Source organism: Suricata suricatta, chromosome 4 (assembly GCF_006229205.1).
Source record: "Suricata suricatta isolate VVHF042 chromosome 4, meerkat_22Aug2017_6uvM2_HiC, whole genome shotgun sequence".
NCBI lineage: Eukaryota > Metazoa > Chordata > Mammalia > Carnivora > Herpestidae > Suricata > Suricata suricatta.
In genome coordinates, this window is record NC_043703.1 from 50,144,708 (window position 1) to 50,160,916 (window position 16,209).

The following is a 16,209-nucleotide window of genomic DNA, read 5'->3' on the forward strand; positions in this document are numbered from 1 at the left end:
TAGTAACTGCACTCCTAAGAATGTCAGCATTGTACATTGAAACTATGCCCAAAGTCACTTTGACTTCATATGTAAAAGGGTGTTCAAGTCTGGGCACAGATACTTACAGTCAAGTTTCTCAGCCAGGCCCTGGGGCAGTCAGGTCTTCAGGGCCTTCCCTGGTCTCTCTGGGGCCCGGCACCCCTGGGCTCTGGCTAAGGAAGCCCAGGGGAGCCCCAGTCTTTGTGACAACCCACGACTGAGCGATTTCTAAAGTGCCCTCTTGGGGGAAGGACGCCTTATTGGGAACTTCTGGTTGAAGCCACAGAAATTCTATGAGATTCTCTGTAAAGAAAAAATGTGCGGCTACAATGAGATTGCCTGACTCTTGTTGGAAGAATGCGAGAGCACTGGACTCTTCCCTCATTATCTTTGTTAGCAAATGTCTTCATTATCACCAGCTTCTGAGGCCTTGTTTGTTTGCAAAAGCAGGGGGTTTGCTTGGCTTTCTTGTGCTTTTCCACTCCTACTGTTTAATCTCTTCATAGATCTAGCTGCTTGGTATGGATTTGTAGCCAGACAAAGTGGTTCCTATGTGTGATTCCTTCCCACAGGACCTGTCCCTGTGGGCTTCGGTTCTCTTTGCAACGTGTAGACCGTCAGAACTAACTCAACACGAGATTCACATCGGGGCTGTGAATCCTTTGACAGAATCAGCTCTCTCCTTGGGGGATATGGTGATGGCTGTATGGTGTTTCGGCCTTGCATCTGACATTCAGAGGATATGCGGGTGTGAGGTGAAGAGGAGTACCCTCCCCCCACTGCCTCCTGTTTTTCCAACCACCAGCCCTAGATTTACAGGTGTATTAAGAGCAGCAGGCGGGAAGGAGACAGCAGAGAGCAGTGGTTCTCAGAATGTGTTCCCTAGACCCCCAGCAGCAGCAGCACCTAAGAGCTTGTGGGAAATGCAGAGTTTAGTCCCCACTCCAGACCTGAATCAGACTCCCCGGGGGTGGGGCCCAACACTTATTTTATTTATCAAGTCCTCCAGGTGATTTTGATGCAAGAGAAAATTGGTGAGCTGTTGGTTCAGAAGAAGCTTGGGTTCAAAGGCTGTGTCTTCGCTCAGTCACACCGCTGTAGCAAATTATCATAGAGTGACTTCTAAAAATAGCAGGAATCTCTCAAAATTCTGGAGGCTGGGTGGTCCAAGATTAAGGCTCTAGCTGATGAGGGTCTATGGTGGCCCGAGTTTCGGGTTCATAGTTGGCCTGTCTTCTCACTGTGTCCTCAGGTGGCAGAAGCGGGTGGTGAGGGAGCCCTCTGGGGTCCCTTTTATGAGGCACTAATCCCACTCACGTGGGCTCTGCCTTTAAGCTCCCAAAGGCCCTTCCTCCAAATACCACTGCACTGGGGGTTAGGTTTCAACATAGATGTTCAGGTGAGGGGACAAAACCAGTGAGCCTACAACAGGTGGTTTCAGTCATTTTTAAATGTTTTTATCCTGAACAAGCTGCTTTCTCCCTAAACCGATGGTCCTCAACCCCAGCTTTACACTGTAACCACATGGGTAGCTTTGAAGCATCCCACTGTCTGGGCGCTGCCCTGGACCAGCAGAACAGAAATCTCTGAGGAGAGCCTCAGGCATCTGTGGTTTTAAAATCTGTGCAGGTGGCCTTGGGGCGGTGAGTTGAGAAGTCGAACAGTAAACCTGGAGTCCCTCCTCCTGGAGAGTGAAGACATTGTTACCACCACTCTCTGGGTGCGAAGTGATGCTAAGAGACCCGGGTCCCATGTGTGAACATGGCCGATTAGGCCACAAGGGAGAGCGTGAGGAGCTTCGGGAAGAACGAGCCTTTCCTTCTCTGCCCTGTTTTGTCACCAGTGTTGGTAGGGCTGCTGGCTCTCAGATTACAAGTGGTGTCACCTGCCACGAGTTTTCATCACTAATCAGTTCCCCAAGATCAGGCACACAGGGGCCACGTGAAGACCGAGCCCTTCTATGCACTTTAAAATGGTTTGGGGCACCTGGGTGGCTCAGTAGGTTAAGCGCCTGGAACAGTGCCCGGCTTGCGGTAGACACTCAACACATTGAATAAATGAATGAATGGATAGATGGATGGATAAACTTTTATTTCCTAGGGCATCACCGGAATCCGTTTTGCTGGAGGAGAAAAGTGCTACATCAAAGCACAGGTGAAGGCTCGTGTTCCTGAGGTGGGCCCCGCGACCAAACAGAGCCTCTCCTCCGAACTGGTGGGTACTGGCTGCATGCTTCAGACAGCAAGCGGGTCTGGTAGGCATCATTTGAATCCACAGTCCTTTCCGTCTCTAGTTCCTGGATAGCTTTGTGGCCAGAACACAAACTCTATTTCTTCTCTGCCAAAGGAGTTGGAACTCTTTTGGTCCTCCTTGTCGGTTCCGAGCGATCATTCTTACACGACACGGTATACCATATCTTTTTTCATGTTTATTTACTTTGAGAGGAAGAGAGAGCGTGAGCAGGGGATCTGCAGAGAGAGAGAGAGGGAGGGAGAATCCCAAGCAGTCTCTGCGTTGTCAGCACAGATGCCAACGTGGGGCTCGATCCCATGAACCGTGAGATGATGACCTGAGCTGAGATGAGAGTCTGACGTTTAACTGACTGACCTACCCAGGGATCCCAATAAACCATATTTTATTTATTTTTTCAATTTTTTAACGTTTATTTCTGAGAGACAGAGAGAGACAGAGCATGAGCAGGGGAGGGGCAGAGAGAGAGAGGGAGAATCAGAAGCAGGCTCCAGGCTCTGAGCCGTCAGCACAGAGCCCAATGTGGAACTCGAACTCACGAACCATGGGATCATGACCTGAGCTGAAGTCAGATGCTTAACCTACTGAGCCACCCAGGGGCCCCAAACCATTTTAAAGTGCATAGAAGGGCTCGGTCTTCACGTGGCCCCTGTGTGCCTGATCTTGGGGAACTGATTAGTGATGAAAACAATACGAAGGACTTCTCATAACAGAATCGTCATTAAAGGGGCCTCAGGAGACTTCTAGCCTCACTTCCAATCGCTGTGGGGTTCCTCCTGAAAATCTCCAATGGCTGATCACCCAGCCGTGCTGCAAGCAGTGACAAGGCGCTCCCTTCCCTGGGTTCCAGGCCAGTTCCTGGGGAGGGGGACAGTTCAAACTGTAGTGCCCTACACTGAGCTGAGCTGGCTTCCCCTGGTTTTTTTCCCTTGGCTTGAGTTCAGCCGAGTGAAGCTTCTTAACATGTATCAAATTCCTTCACTATGTGTCAGACTTGTGAGGATTTTAAGTATAATTCTTCCATTTATTATTAACAACTTGCCTTTGAGCTTGATTTTATAAAAATTGACTCTAAGAATTGCACAGAGTTCTAAAGACACATCTAATGTGTTACATTTATTTAATACTTTAGGGCTTACAAAGTGGTTCCATGTGTTATCATCTTCTGTTTGAGTTGAGGCAGGATATAGTGAGAAGAAGATAGACATCAGAGTTAGAAAAATGTGGGTTCAAATCCCAGCTCTGACACTTGCTGTAGATGTGGCTTCATTTCTGGAACCTTGGTTTTGTCATCTACAAACTAAGGGTCTGCATCCTGTCCTCGAGGCCCTAGAACCTACTGGATAATAACGACATGGCTGCTGTAAATCACTAATTCCATGTTGATCAGCGTTGGTACTTCCTGTTTCCCTGAAAGGGAGAGCAAGCATCAGCTCCCTTAAGGCAAAAGAGGAAAAATAAGGGCAAGCACAGGTGCCTGGAAACAGCCTGATTGTTTGCTGTCATGGAGCCACAGTACAGCAGGAGTCTCCAAACAAAACAAAACCAAGGCTGAAACAAACCAGTGAGTTTTTAAAGCGGGCTGTCATGTCTCCAGTTTTCAGCTCCCATTGTCCCCGGTCATCCTGTGGGATGGGTTCCAGACCTTCACTGCCCCAGTCGTTTGGCCGTGACCACTTTCCAGTTTGCTCCTCAGGAGCTGTGCCATTCAGAGCAGAAGGCCATGCTCTCAGTGTGAACCCACTAGTACAGAGTATAAAAATGAGACCAAGATCTCCTTTGTTCTGACCCTTGAACTTTTTTTTAGCTTTTAAAAATATTATTTATATTTGAGAGAGAGAGAGTGCGAGTGGAGGAGGGACAGAGAGAGTGAGGGAGACACAGAATCTGAAGCAGGCTCCAGGCTCTGAGCTGTCATCACAGAGACGATGGGGGGCTCGAACCCGCAAACCGCGAAATCATGACCTGCGGCGCTGAAGTTGGACGCTTAAGCAACTGAACCACCCAGGCGCCCTGACCCTTGACATTCTCTTACTGCATTACTATTTTTTATAGTCCTATGACTCAATTTCTGTGATGCATAAGCCTTTACATTTCCTCCTTAAGTGGATATAGAACTAGTTCTCTCCTGCCTTCCAGAAGAGCCAGCTCTGCTCCCATCGCTGACTGAGGTCTAATCATAAGCCTGCAGTACATTTCTGAGGTTCTTTAAAAACAAAGTTGTTGGGGGTTTTTTCTTTATCATTTTTAGAAACAATATTCAGTCACTGTAGAAAATTGGGAAATTACATAGAAGAATAGAAAAGAAAATCATCCACAATTGCATAACCCATGACCAACTAATGTTAATGTTTTGGTGAATTTTTTTCATGCGTGGGGGTGTGTGATTTTCTTTTCATAATTGAAGTTACATTGTTCTACATTCTTATTTTCACCTTAGTTATTCTAAAATGTAGATGATAATGGAGGCATGTCATCAGATGATTATAATTTAGGTCTTTTGCTCTCGAATACTTCAGCCATCTTAAGTTTTTCACTATTTCAAATAATAATTCAAGATAATTATTTGAATACAGAAATAATTCAGGGATGAACAGTTTAGCATTTTAAAGCTTTGCCTGCATCTGACTCTTTTCTCAGACCACAGAGGTGAATTATTGTTTCTGTGTTTTAATTGTTTATATTGTGCTCGGTGGACCCTCTGGTGGACAAGTTGAATTCAGGCAACGTGTTTGTGTGAATCAGGAACGTGGCTGGCTGTCAGTAGCAGAAAACTACACTCAGAGTGACTTGAACAAAAAGGATTTTTTCCATAGGAGGCGATGTGGAAGGCGGTGCTGCAGGCGTTGGATCGGCCGGCCACCATCGCTGATTTTTTTTTTTTTTTTTTTTTTTGGCCTTTCCTTCCAGCTTCAAAATATCGACCGTGCGTTCAAGTACAGAAGTCAGGAAGAGGTTGAGCCAAGCCAAGCACGGTTTCCTTTAGTTAGGAAAAGCAGGTTTCTCAGCCCCCCACTATACTTGTGGGTATTGCATGCTCTAGGGACCCCCAAGCTGCTGGGGGGTCTGAGAAGGGGAGCGGCCGGGCTCTCCTGGGGCGGGGACACGGCTGCCGCACGCCGCAGCGGGACCGTGTTGCCCAGGGCAGGGAGAGACGTGGTCGGATGGGCAGCCGAGACCCTGGGCCAGTTGATTTAACATTCTTAGCTCGTAGGATGCATGTGTACGCGTTATCCCCATCGCCCCATTCTTTCCCCACATGCTTTAGATTATGATGGAGTCGATTTATGTACCACTTGCTCTTATAAAATTTTCATCAGTTTTGTAGAACTTTAAAAAGCTGCTATACCCAAAGAGTATTCATTTCCTGGATGGAGCCATTTAATTTAAGGTAAATAACTGGATTACCTGAGTGTTAGCTTCCTCCAATAACTTTGTTTTAATGCAACCATAAGCCTGAGGGAGAAAGTATGTAAATGAAGCACTGCTTTTAGCTAAATATATGGAGAAAACATTTTAATTTCTCCAACCTATTGCAAACTAATAAATATATGAAAGGAACAACTTGACAAAATAAATTTGTCTCCTGGGTTATCAGACCATTCTCAGAATCTCGCTGTAGAAAAAAATCTAGGGTTTAAGCTTTGAAATCTCAGTGGTGTGCTTGATGTGAGGAGCATCTGAAATGTGTTTTGTTATAGCTGGGAAATGTAGAAATGGTTTATGTTAAATAATACTTTGAACTGAAGACATTAAAGAACCAATCACTTGCTTTTTCCATTGTTGTTTGGAAGCTGCAGAACAAAACCCCAAAGGATTTTCACTTCAAATGAAGGGTTCCTCTATCCTTTATAGGATTTCAGAGTCCATTCAATTGCTTTTCCTCAAAAAATCTTTGATCAAAAACATCAGATTAACCTAAATCTCAAAGTTGGTATCAAGTAATTTTCACTTCCACTCAGGACACTCAGTATTCACACATTTCAGTTATCCAAGGCAGGGCGGAGAGCGGCACAAAGCCAATATTGTGAAGAGAGCTACAAAGACAAGACACATACCACCCCCCACACCCCCCACACACGCTCCCTTAGACACCCCGCCCCCCACCACACCCCTCCACACATAACACACACCCCACACATAACACACACACACACCCGACACATACTCCCCTACACACACATACACACAACACATACTCCCCTACACACACACCCCCCACACGTTCCCTTACAGACACCCCGCCCCCACCACACCCCTACACACCCCACACATAACACACACACGACACATACTCCCCTACACACACACACCACACACACATTCCCTTACAGACACCACACCCCCCACATACACCCCTACATACACCCCACAAATCACACACACACCCGACACATACTCCCCTAACACCACACACACACACATACCCCACAACCCTACACATACCCCGCACACACATACCTCCCACTAATACCCCCTACCACCCCACATATGCCCTCTACCCCACTCACCCCACACACACTACTACCCTCTGCTGACACCCGCCACACACACCACACAACCCCACAATACTCCCCTATGCTCACACCTCTACATTCACCCCCCACACAATATATATATACCCCCACCTACACCCCGCCACACACACACCACACACTTCACATCCCTTCACACACACACACACACACCACACACAATTCTCAAGTTTTTATTAGGCGAAATGATGTTTTACCAGCACGTGACTCTTAATATGCAGCACGTTTCACTGTCCTCTCTGCTCAATGCATTTCATTTTTACTTACTTACAGGAAGGCAAGATCATGCCAGTTAAATATGAAGAAAATTCTCTTATTTGGGTGGCTGTAGACCAGCCCGTGAAGGACAACAGCTTCCTGAGTTCTAAGGTCTTAGAACTCTGTGGTGACCTTCCTATTTTCTGGCTTAAGCCAACATATCCAAAAGGTAACATTTTAAATTCTCTTCATGCTGCTGGTATGTTTCCTGGGCCCCCACAGGCCTGAGCATGTAACCGGGAAGACGCATCAGGATGTGAGTCACAGTGTCTCACTAATTGGCAAGAGAGATCAAAGAGAAGGAAGGGGACAGCCATGAATGTTTCAGGGAAGGGACCGAGCGGCAGGGTCATCAGGAAGCAGATCAGGGAGACACAGCCACTGCATCATCTGCCATGTTTATTTATGACCCTCCCCCTTCTTTCTGCTCTGCCCCTTAATCTGAGTTGTTTGCACTTTCCAATTTTACATTTTTTATTCCGAAAGCAGAGAATCAAGAGACTAAGAAGCTGTCATAGTGCTGAATCTTTACTGTACTCACACCTAGAATGTGGGGCAGCCGAAAGCAGCTGTGGGCATAGGTTGAGATTCTTCAAGTTCAAGGCTTGAGCATCAGCTCCTAAGTCGGGTGAAAAGAAATGAAGGGCCCTGGCTGGAGCACACCTTGGAGCCATCTCTGGGTGGTGAAGGGCAGGTGAGCCCTGAGGGTCAAGTTTCCCTGTCCCCAGGGACACCTTCACTCTTCATTGCCACCAGTCGCCCCACCGGCCCCCCTAAAGGCCTACTTTGTAGTTCTGGCTCAAGTGTGGAAAAAGGGCCTTTCTCTCAACACAGCGGAGATACACTGTTTTCTGAAAGATTTTATTGGACACAGAGAGACCAGCAAGGAAATAAAATACAGGCATTAAAACCACAAGGCTTAGGAGGGGGAAATGGGCAGTTATTTTTTTTAATATTTTATTTATTTTTGATACAGAGAGAGACAGAGCATGAGAGGGGGAGGGGCAGAGAGAGAAGGAGACACAGAACCGGAAGCAGGCTCCAGGCTCTGAGCTGTCAGCACAGAGCCTGATGCGGGGCTCAAACCCACGAATGTGAGATCTGACCCGAGCCGAAGTCGGAGGCTTAACCGACTGAGCCACCAAGGCGCCCTGGGCAGTTATTTTTGAAAGGGTGCAGTTACAATTCCGCAAGACGGAAGAAGTTATGGAGACAGATGTTTGCACAGCAGTGTGAATGCACTGAATTTAACTGTACAATTAAAAATGGCTAAAATGGTAAATTCTAATATACATTTTAGCATAATTAAAAAAAAAGAAAACCTGACCAGGCTTAGAAAGTTCAGACTTCTGATTCTGCCATGGCTAATTTATTCCTCTAGATCACTAATCTCATTATGTCCCAAAGCTGGGATAAGATGCTACTTTCTGGCTCAGGTGAAGCGAATAGGATTCAATTGATAAGCCCCTGGAAGACAGTTGAGAAGGATCCTGAGGCCACGTGCATGAGCAGTGTCTGTACAGTGTCTGTCACCCCCTAGGGGCTGGAGAGGGGCTGCCAAAGGGACCGTCACTTTTGCCCTCCCTGTTCTGGCTGGGGATGGGGGGGGGGGCGGACTGCTTGCAACTCATAATTCTGTGGCCTTTTGCCAAGGTCTGGCATTCAGTTCCTCCCCTGCCTGCACATGGAATGGGCCTTCTTGCTTTCCACTCAGGAACTACTCCTCCAATACCTGTCCCCTTGCCCAGTCAGCACCTCACACTCTGCTACCTTGTAGAGCTCTCTCTAATCCCTTTCTTGCTTGTGAGGACAAGCCTCTTACCCAGTGAGTTCATTTATTTATTCAACAAACACTTTTTTGAAGGTTTATCATGTGCCATTTACTTGGGGGTGGGTGGGCTGCAGAACAGAAGACCACGTGGTAGCAAGCGGACACACGGTGTTCTGGAAAACTAACAGAGCAGGGCAGAGGTGGGGCTGTGAAGGCAGTGCTAGTCTGATGACTGAGTACCTTCAGCCTTTGGGAAAGGGCTCGTTCCCTACCTCTGAGACGGAGCCTGGCCTTTCACAGCCCATAGGCATGACCACATCTTAAATATTCAGTTGTCTCAACACCCATCCCAGAATTACTGTATGTGCAACATCAGAAAAGTGGAAACCACCAAGTGCCCCCAGTGATGAAAAGGTTTAAGTAACTGTTGGTACAGCCATAGGGCAGGTTACACACGATAAAGATGAAGGATTTTTTTTCAGTCTTTCACGAATGTCACATTTAACAATAAAATCAAAAAAGTAACCCCCCTCAGAATGCCTGGTCCCCATCACCTAATTCTAGGCTCGCAGGCCATCGGCGTCACAAGTCTGCGTTATCAAGAGGCAGTGGTGGCTGGGCAAGCTCAGAGGGAAGGGTGAGGGTCTGCTAAGCTCTGACTAAGTGTCAGCCACCGCTACAGCTTTGTATTTTGTCCTCAGTTACTCTCTGCCAACAACTGTCCGGGTAACTACAAATATTCCCATTTTATAGATGAAGAAACCAAGGTTCACAGAGATTAAACAGCTTGCCTAAGGTCATTTAGTTAAAAGAGGTGGTATGGGGATTTGAAGCCAGGTCTCCCTGATGCCTCTCCAACCGGGAACCCAGAAACCCAGAAGCTGGCTGTGGAAGTTCTCCACGGCCATACAGCACATCTAAGTTCTCAGAAATAACACTGCAAAATACAGTCATCATTACCTAACATTTAAGTGCTTATTATATGCCAAACGATATACTAAAACCCTTAGGTACAATTCTATCCTGTCACGATTCTGTGAATTAGATAACATTATCCCCATTTTACAGATGAAGAAAGTCACACTCAGAGACACCAAAGCCCACCCTGTGTGGTTACTGTCCTTGTTTGTTATTCAGCAGCCATGGGACCCAGGTGGCAGTGTGATGAACCAGAGCACGGACTGGGCTGGGAACCAGAGAAGTTCACGTTTGGCTCCTGTCTCTGCCTCCCATTCTGTGATCTTGGCCAAATCTCTTGGTCTTTCTGAGCCTTGATGCCCTCACATATAAAAAGTATCTGCCTTTTCTATCCCACCCATAGGATTAAAAGAAATCAACCAAGATAACAAACCTCCTGAAAATTATAACGCTTTATACATATATAGTCAATCTTCTAGGCTAATCTACTAGGCCCAAGGCTGGGGTGCCTGGCTGGCTCAGCCGGTAAGCATGGGAATCTGGATTTCTGGTTCGTGAGTTCGAGCCCCATGCTGGGCACGGAGCTTACTTAAAAAACAAACAGGGCTGAAAGTTAACAGAATGCCTGTTCATCGCTGGTTTCAATATATACAGGTTGACTTTTTACAGTCAGAAGCGTTGTGGGAGGTTTCTGGCATTATCAGCTACTCAGCGGTATCACAAGACTCTTCCTATCTTACCATTCGGCTACCCATGGCATACTGGTTTATCATCCTAGCGCCTAGCCCTTCTGGACACAAATTGGCTCATAACCCAGATAGATCTATGCTCAAGAAAAGACGACAAGACAGAGAAAGCTGTCCCGGTCCTCTTTTACCAGCTGGAAGCAGCTCTCCCAGAAACTGTGCCAATATACTCTGCTTACGTCTCACTGGCCCTCTCTGAATTGTAAGGGAGGCGAGGGAAACAACTAGTATTTTAATTTCTCAGCCCCTATAGTGGAGGCAGGCAAAGGAGGATTGAGGATGGGTTTTTGTCAGCTACCTTAGAATTACCTATCTCAATTAGGACTGTAAAACCAAATTCTGGTTATCTGTTTGTTTCCTAACTTGAGACTCTGAAATTTGCTTTATTATTTAAAAAATCATCAATACAAATTTCAATATTTAGTTAAATGTGTTTTTGATACCCTTTTATACTTTTACCCTGATATAGTACTTCCTTAATTATCCAAATAAATAAATTAGCTTACAGGTTTTGTTATGTTTGCAGAAATCCAGAGAGAAAGAAGAGAGTTGGTAAGAAAAATTGTTACAGCTACCACAAGGAGACCACCCAGTGGACCACGGGGCAACCCAGGCCCCAGAGAACCAAACAATGAAACCAGGCCCAGTGTTCAAGAGGATGCAGACCCCTTCAATCCAGACAACCCTTACCACGTACGTGCTCACGTTTTCAAGATGTGCTCAGACTAATCCGTCGAACATAACATTGAAGCGGTGGTTATTTCTATTTGAGGTTTCAAATGAGCATTTAATATTTAACTTAGATTTTTACCAATTACTTAAAAGTGACATCTTAGTTTGTTTGTTGCAAAGTTTATAAATGAGGGTAAGAGACTTAAGCATGGTCTCCGCAGTGTGAAATCCAGATGGGATGTAACCCTTATTCAAAGTTGTTTTCTGTGTTTTTTTTTTTTAAGTCACAGGCAATCCATAAAGACAAATTCATAACAGCAATTTGATTATTCAAAAAAATGTTTCTAAGAATGTGTCCTGCGGATCACATACAGAATGAAAGAATTCTCTTTCCCCCTTTATATCCACTTTATTCATCCATTCAGCAGACATTTGTCAAGAACCTGCTCTTTTCCAGGCCCTGTGCACACAGCCAGCAGAGAACTTCTGCCCTCAGGGGCTCTCAGTCCAGGAGGGAAACAGACTCACACACGGATAAAACACCTTAGACTGAAACACTGGGAACTGGAGTTTATAAGAATGAAACTATTGTACTAAAAACTTCTCAAGTCTTCAACAAAATATTATTTACCATTACTATACAGGGAGTAAGAGTAGTACACTTTTGTAACTAATTTTTTAATTGAAAAAAATAATACATGCGTATATATATTTTAAAGTATATATATTAATTTTTTTATTGCTTATTTTTGAGAGAGACACGGAGCATGAGCAGGGGAGGGGCAGAGAGAGAGGAGACACAGAATCTGATGCAGGTTCCAGGCTCTGAGCTGTCAGCACAGAGCCCGACGCGGGGCTCGAACTCACAAGCTGTGAGATCTCTACCTGAGCTGAAGTCGGATGCTCAACCGACTGAGCCACCCAGGTGCCCTATGGAGTATAAAAGGGCATACAGTGAAATGTGCTTCCCTGCACCTAAGACACCTTCCCCAGAGCAAGTATTGACAACAGCTATTTGCCCAGTTTCTTTGTATAAGAAAGTGTACCCTACACACACTTTTAACACAGAAGAGAATACATGTCTCTTGCTTTCTTTCCAGTTACAATATTGAGACTGTTTTGTATCTTCTAAGTACATCTACCATATTCATTTTATTACTTTATTATTTTTAAAAAATGTTTATTCTGAGAGAACAAGTGGTAGAGGGACTGAGAGAGAGGGAGACAGAGGACCCCAAGTGGAGCTCAACATGGGGTTCGAGCTTACAAATCGTGAGATCATGACCTGAGCCAGTATCATATCAAGTCAGTCACTTAACCAACTGAGCCACCTAAGTGCCCCAAACTTTAATTAAAAAAAAATTTTTGAGAGAGAGCAAGGAAACAGGCAGAGGGAGGGTGGGGGGGCGGTAGGGGAAAAAGAGAGAGGGAGAGAATCTTAAGCAGGCTCCACATTCAGTGCAGAGCCTGGTGAGGGGCTTGGTCCCATGACCCCAAGACCATGACCTGAGACAGAATCAAGAGTTGGGTTGTTCAACCAAGCCACCGAGGCACACCCTACCTCATTCATTTAAATGGCCACAACATACATAGTCCATTGTGTGGATGGACACATGTATAGAAATTTAACTAGTTCTACTTTGGTGAACATGTAAATTATTCCCCTTTTGTTCTTATACTTTTAATAGTAAGCAACCTTGTACATGCCCCATAGGATTATGGGAAGGAGTAAATGAGGTAATGCAGGTGAAGCTTTTAGCACAATGGTTGGCACACAGTAGGCATTAACTTGCTCAATGTTAATTACTAGTCTTATTATGCCTTTGTACACATGCGGGAACGTAGTTTTAGCATAAATACCGATGTATGGGTTGACTGGTTCAAAGGAGATGGGAATTTTACTTTATTTAATGGGAGGATGCCAAACTGTTTCCCAAGGAATTAGGCCAGCTAATGTCTTCACATGATAACGAGAGGGACTCCTGTATTTTCAAACTTTAAAAAAATCTTCACCAGTCTCTTGGCTGTGAAAATGTATCTCCTCAGTGTTTTAGCTGGCCTGTCTTTAATTATGTGTAAGGTTGAGCAACTTTTCAGACAGGCAATTCACTTGCATATTTTTCCTATCTAGCCTATTCAGTCCTATACTGTTTCCTGTATTACAGATTTATTTTCTAGTCTATCATTTTAGATTAATAAGTCTTAGATTTAGGGAAGAATATATATATTTTTAGAATAACCCACGGCTTATTGGAAAATTCAGGACACCATAGTACTTCATTCCCTGAAGCTCAAATAAAAAAAAAAGAAATAAAATCTGAATAGGCCAATAGAAAATTTAATATACTTATTCCCCAGCTACTGGGCTAGCTAAATCTGGTTCAAGGGACGATGAGGGCATCAGCCCCATCACAGAAGGACAGGGTGTGTGTGACTTTGTCTGCCTCCAGACGTTAGTGTCCATATTCCCTGAAAAACTCCAACTGTATCAGTTTTTCCCCTTTATTTCACGTTCAGCTTTAAGAAGAAACATATCCCCATTACCTCAATCCTTCACAAGTTTCTTTAAGGAAATATCCTTGAGAGTTCTCCCAGCTTTTAAATCCTAACACACTTCTTGAACTATCAGATGAAGAAATGCCTCAACCAACAGGCTTTTGACTCCCCCTGCCCTGGAAAAGTCAGCTACAATCAATTAATTAGGTGGTTTTCTTTTTGTGGTCCCTGATGAAGCCAGTTCAAGAAATAAGGGGATAAATGTTAAAAAAAAAAATTAAATTAAAAAAAAAAGAAATAAGGGGGAAAAATGAGAAGAGCTTGAAGAAAAAAAAAAGAATGGTTTAAGAGAGTAAAACAAATATTTTGATGACAAAATTTGAACATAGGGTATATCAAATGGTGTTAAGGAATTAATTTTGTTAGGTACGGTAATGGCAGTGTAGTTGTGTAGGGAAAATCGTTTTGGAGATGCATTCTAATTTATGGGTGAAATGTCACAATACCTTCCATTCTAAGTTCACTTCAAAATTTAAAATACTTTAGAAGTCAAATAAATCTGACAGATGGTTAGCAACTGTCCAAACTAGATGATGTTCAGCAGTTTTCTCCACGTTCCAGTATGCTTGATATTCCTAAGAGTAAAGAGCACCCCTCTCCCCAGCAAAAAGCCTTTCTGTATTCCAGAAGAGGTGACAGCATTGCTACGATCACGCTGCTCAAACCTAAACAGTGTCCGGTGCTGCATCTCCCCAGGTTCGGTTCCTCTAGGAAAGACACTTCAACTGAATAAGGAATACACATTAAGGGCTTCTGGGCAATGTAATTCAATACTGTATTACACAATCTTTACCCCTCAAAATCCATGGAAAGGAAAACCAGATACCTAAGTCTGGCAGAGGGCAAATGGCTTCCAGTCCTGTGATAGCTCTCCAGCAGTGAAGTGGGGATTGTGCAGGCAATTTTTACTCCATCCATGATTTTATGTAATCACACTAATGGCACACAGAAACTAGGAAGTTAAAGGTCTTGAAGTTTTCCACGTTTTATGGTGTCTTTTCCTGAGTGTTATAGACCCCTCATGTGGAAATGAAGGTAGAATCTAAAGGTGGCAGTGTTTCCAGCGAGTGCAATTAGAATGCAATCTGTTGGTTTAACAAGGAGTTTCAAAAGATGCCCCCAAGAGCCGTGGAGGCCACCAGTACAAAATGGCATCAGTGTTCCACTAAAATTAGCAGTGGTAGAAATGCCACTTTTGAATCATGCTTTCCTTTTCGTTAGTCTATTTAAAATGAGTCACTACTGAGTGGTAACCATGGCTCATTAAAGGCATGAAGAAACCTCATGACAAAAAACAAGAACACAAAAGCAAAACCAACCTTCCCACCAGTGACAGATGGAGGTTGAGTTTTTAAAAGGAATTCTGAATTATCAGATTATTAAACTGAAAACTTCTTCAGAAAATTATGCTTATTTCTTGTACCAGTGAAACAGTCAGGATCTTATTTCAAAATAATGTGCAAGCTACAGAACTCTTATTGTGAAGAAAATACAATTACCTTTTCTTTCACAGCAGCAGGAAGGGGAAGGCATGACATTTGACCCTAGACTGGATCACGAAGGAATCTGCTGTATAGAATGCAGGCGGAGCTACACGCACTGCCAGAAGATCTGTGAGCCGCTGGGGGGCTACCACCCGTGGCCTTACAACTACCAAGGTTGCCGTTCTGCCTGCAGAGTCGTCATGCCATGCAGCTGGTGGGTGGCCCGCATCCTGGGCATGGTGTGACCCCACCTCACACAGCAGGTGCTGAAACATGAGAACTCAAGAGACAACCAGAGTGTGAGGCATCTTGATGCTGAATGGACCACAAAGTATTTTATATTCAATTTGAACGATGTTATTCAAGACACTTTTAACACAATCTCTCAATTGCTTCACAGAACTTTATCCAGAATGTGCAAGTGTACTGAAAGGGTAAAGTCAAAAATGCTGTAACAAACAATTCTTTTATTACTTGCTATTTTTTATTTGTTTTGCTTTGCCTATAAGGCCTGCTTATAAGACTAACTTCCCAAGCTACTTTCAAATAAACATGAAAAATCATTTACAATGTCAAACATCTCAATTGTACACTTGAGTTCCTTTTAATCAAGTCACTAAAATAATTACGTTTTGGTTGTTATTTATACAGAATTCCTCCATCGTTCTTTTTAAAATTTATTATTTAGAGAGAGCAAGCAAGTGTGAGTGGGCAGAGGGAGAGAGAGAAGGCGGTTGGGGGCGGGGGGGGGGGGGGGGGGGGGGGGGGGGGGGGGGGGGGGGGGGGAAGAGGGAGGGAGGGAGAGAGAATGAATCTTAAGCAGGCTCCACACTCGGCATGGAGCCCCACACCTTGATCCCATGACCCTTGGATCATGACCTGAGCCGAAATCAGGAGTCAGGACACTCAACTGACTTCGCCACACAGGTGCCCTTCCTCCATTGTTAACTTTTATTGTTCTTCCCAGTCTTGCAAATGTGCCCCCAAGTTCCCACATA

At 44.6% G+C, this 16,209-nt stretch overlaps 1 protein-coding gene across 2 annotated transcripts in view; it reads left to right on the forward strand.

Moving 5' to 3' along the window:
- The window catches only part of CNMD (chondromodulin), a 32,387-nt gene extending 16,599 nt beyond the window's left edge, over nucleotides 1-15,788 (forward strand). The window contains exons 4-7 of one of the 2 annotated variants that reach the window (XM_029936642.1): nucleotides 2,122-2,235; nucleotides 7,080-7,233; nucleotides 11,026-11,192; nucleotides 15,241-15,788. In XM_029936642.1, the coding sequence (XP_029792502.1) occupies nucleotides 2,122-2,235; nucleotides 7,080-7,233; nucleotides 11,026-11,192; nucleotides 15,241-15,456 (651 nt within the window). In that variant the 3' untranslated portion in view covers nucleotides 15,457-15,788. The remainder of the gene's footprint in view (nucleotides 1-2,121; nucleotides 2,236-7,079; nucleotides 7,234-11,025; nucleotides 11,193-15,240) is intronic. The other variant, XM_029936643.1, reaches the window with a different exon arrangement.
- The last annotated feature ends 421 nt before the right edge of the window (nucleotides 15,789-16,209 follow it).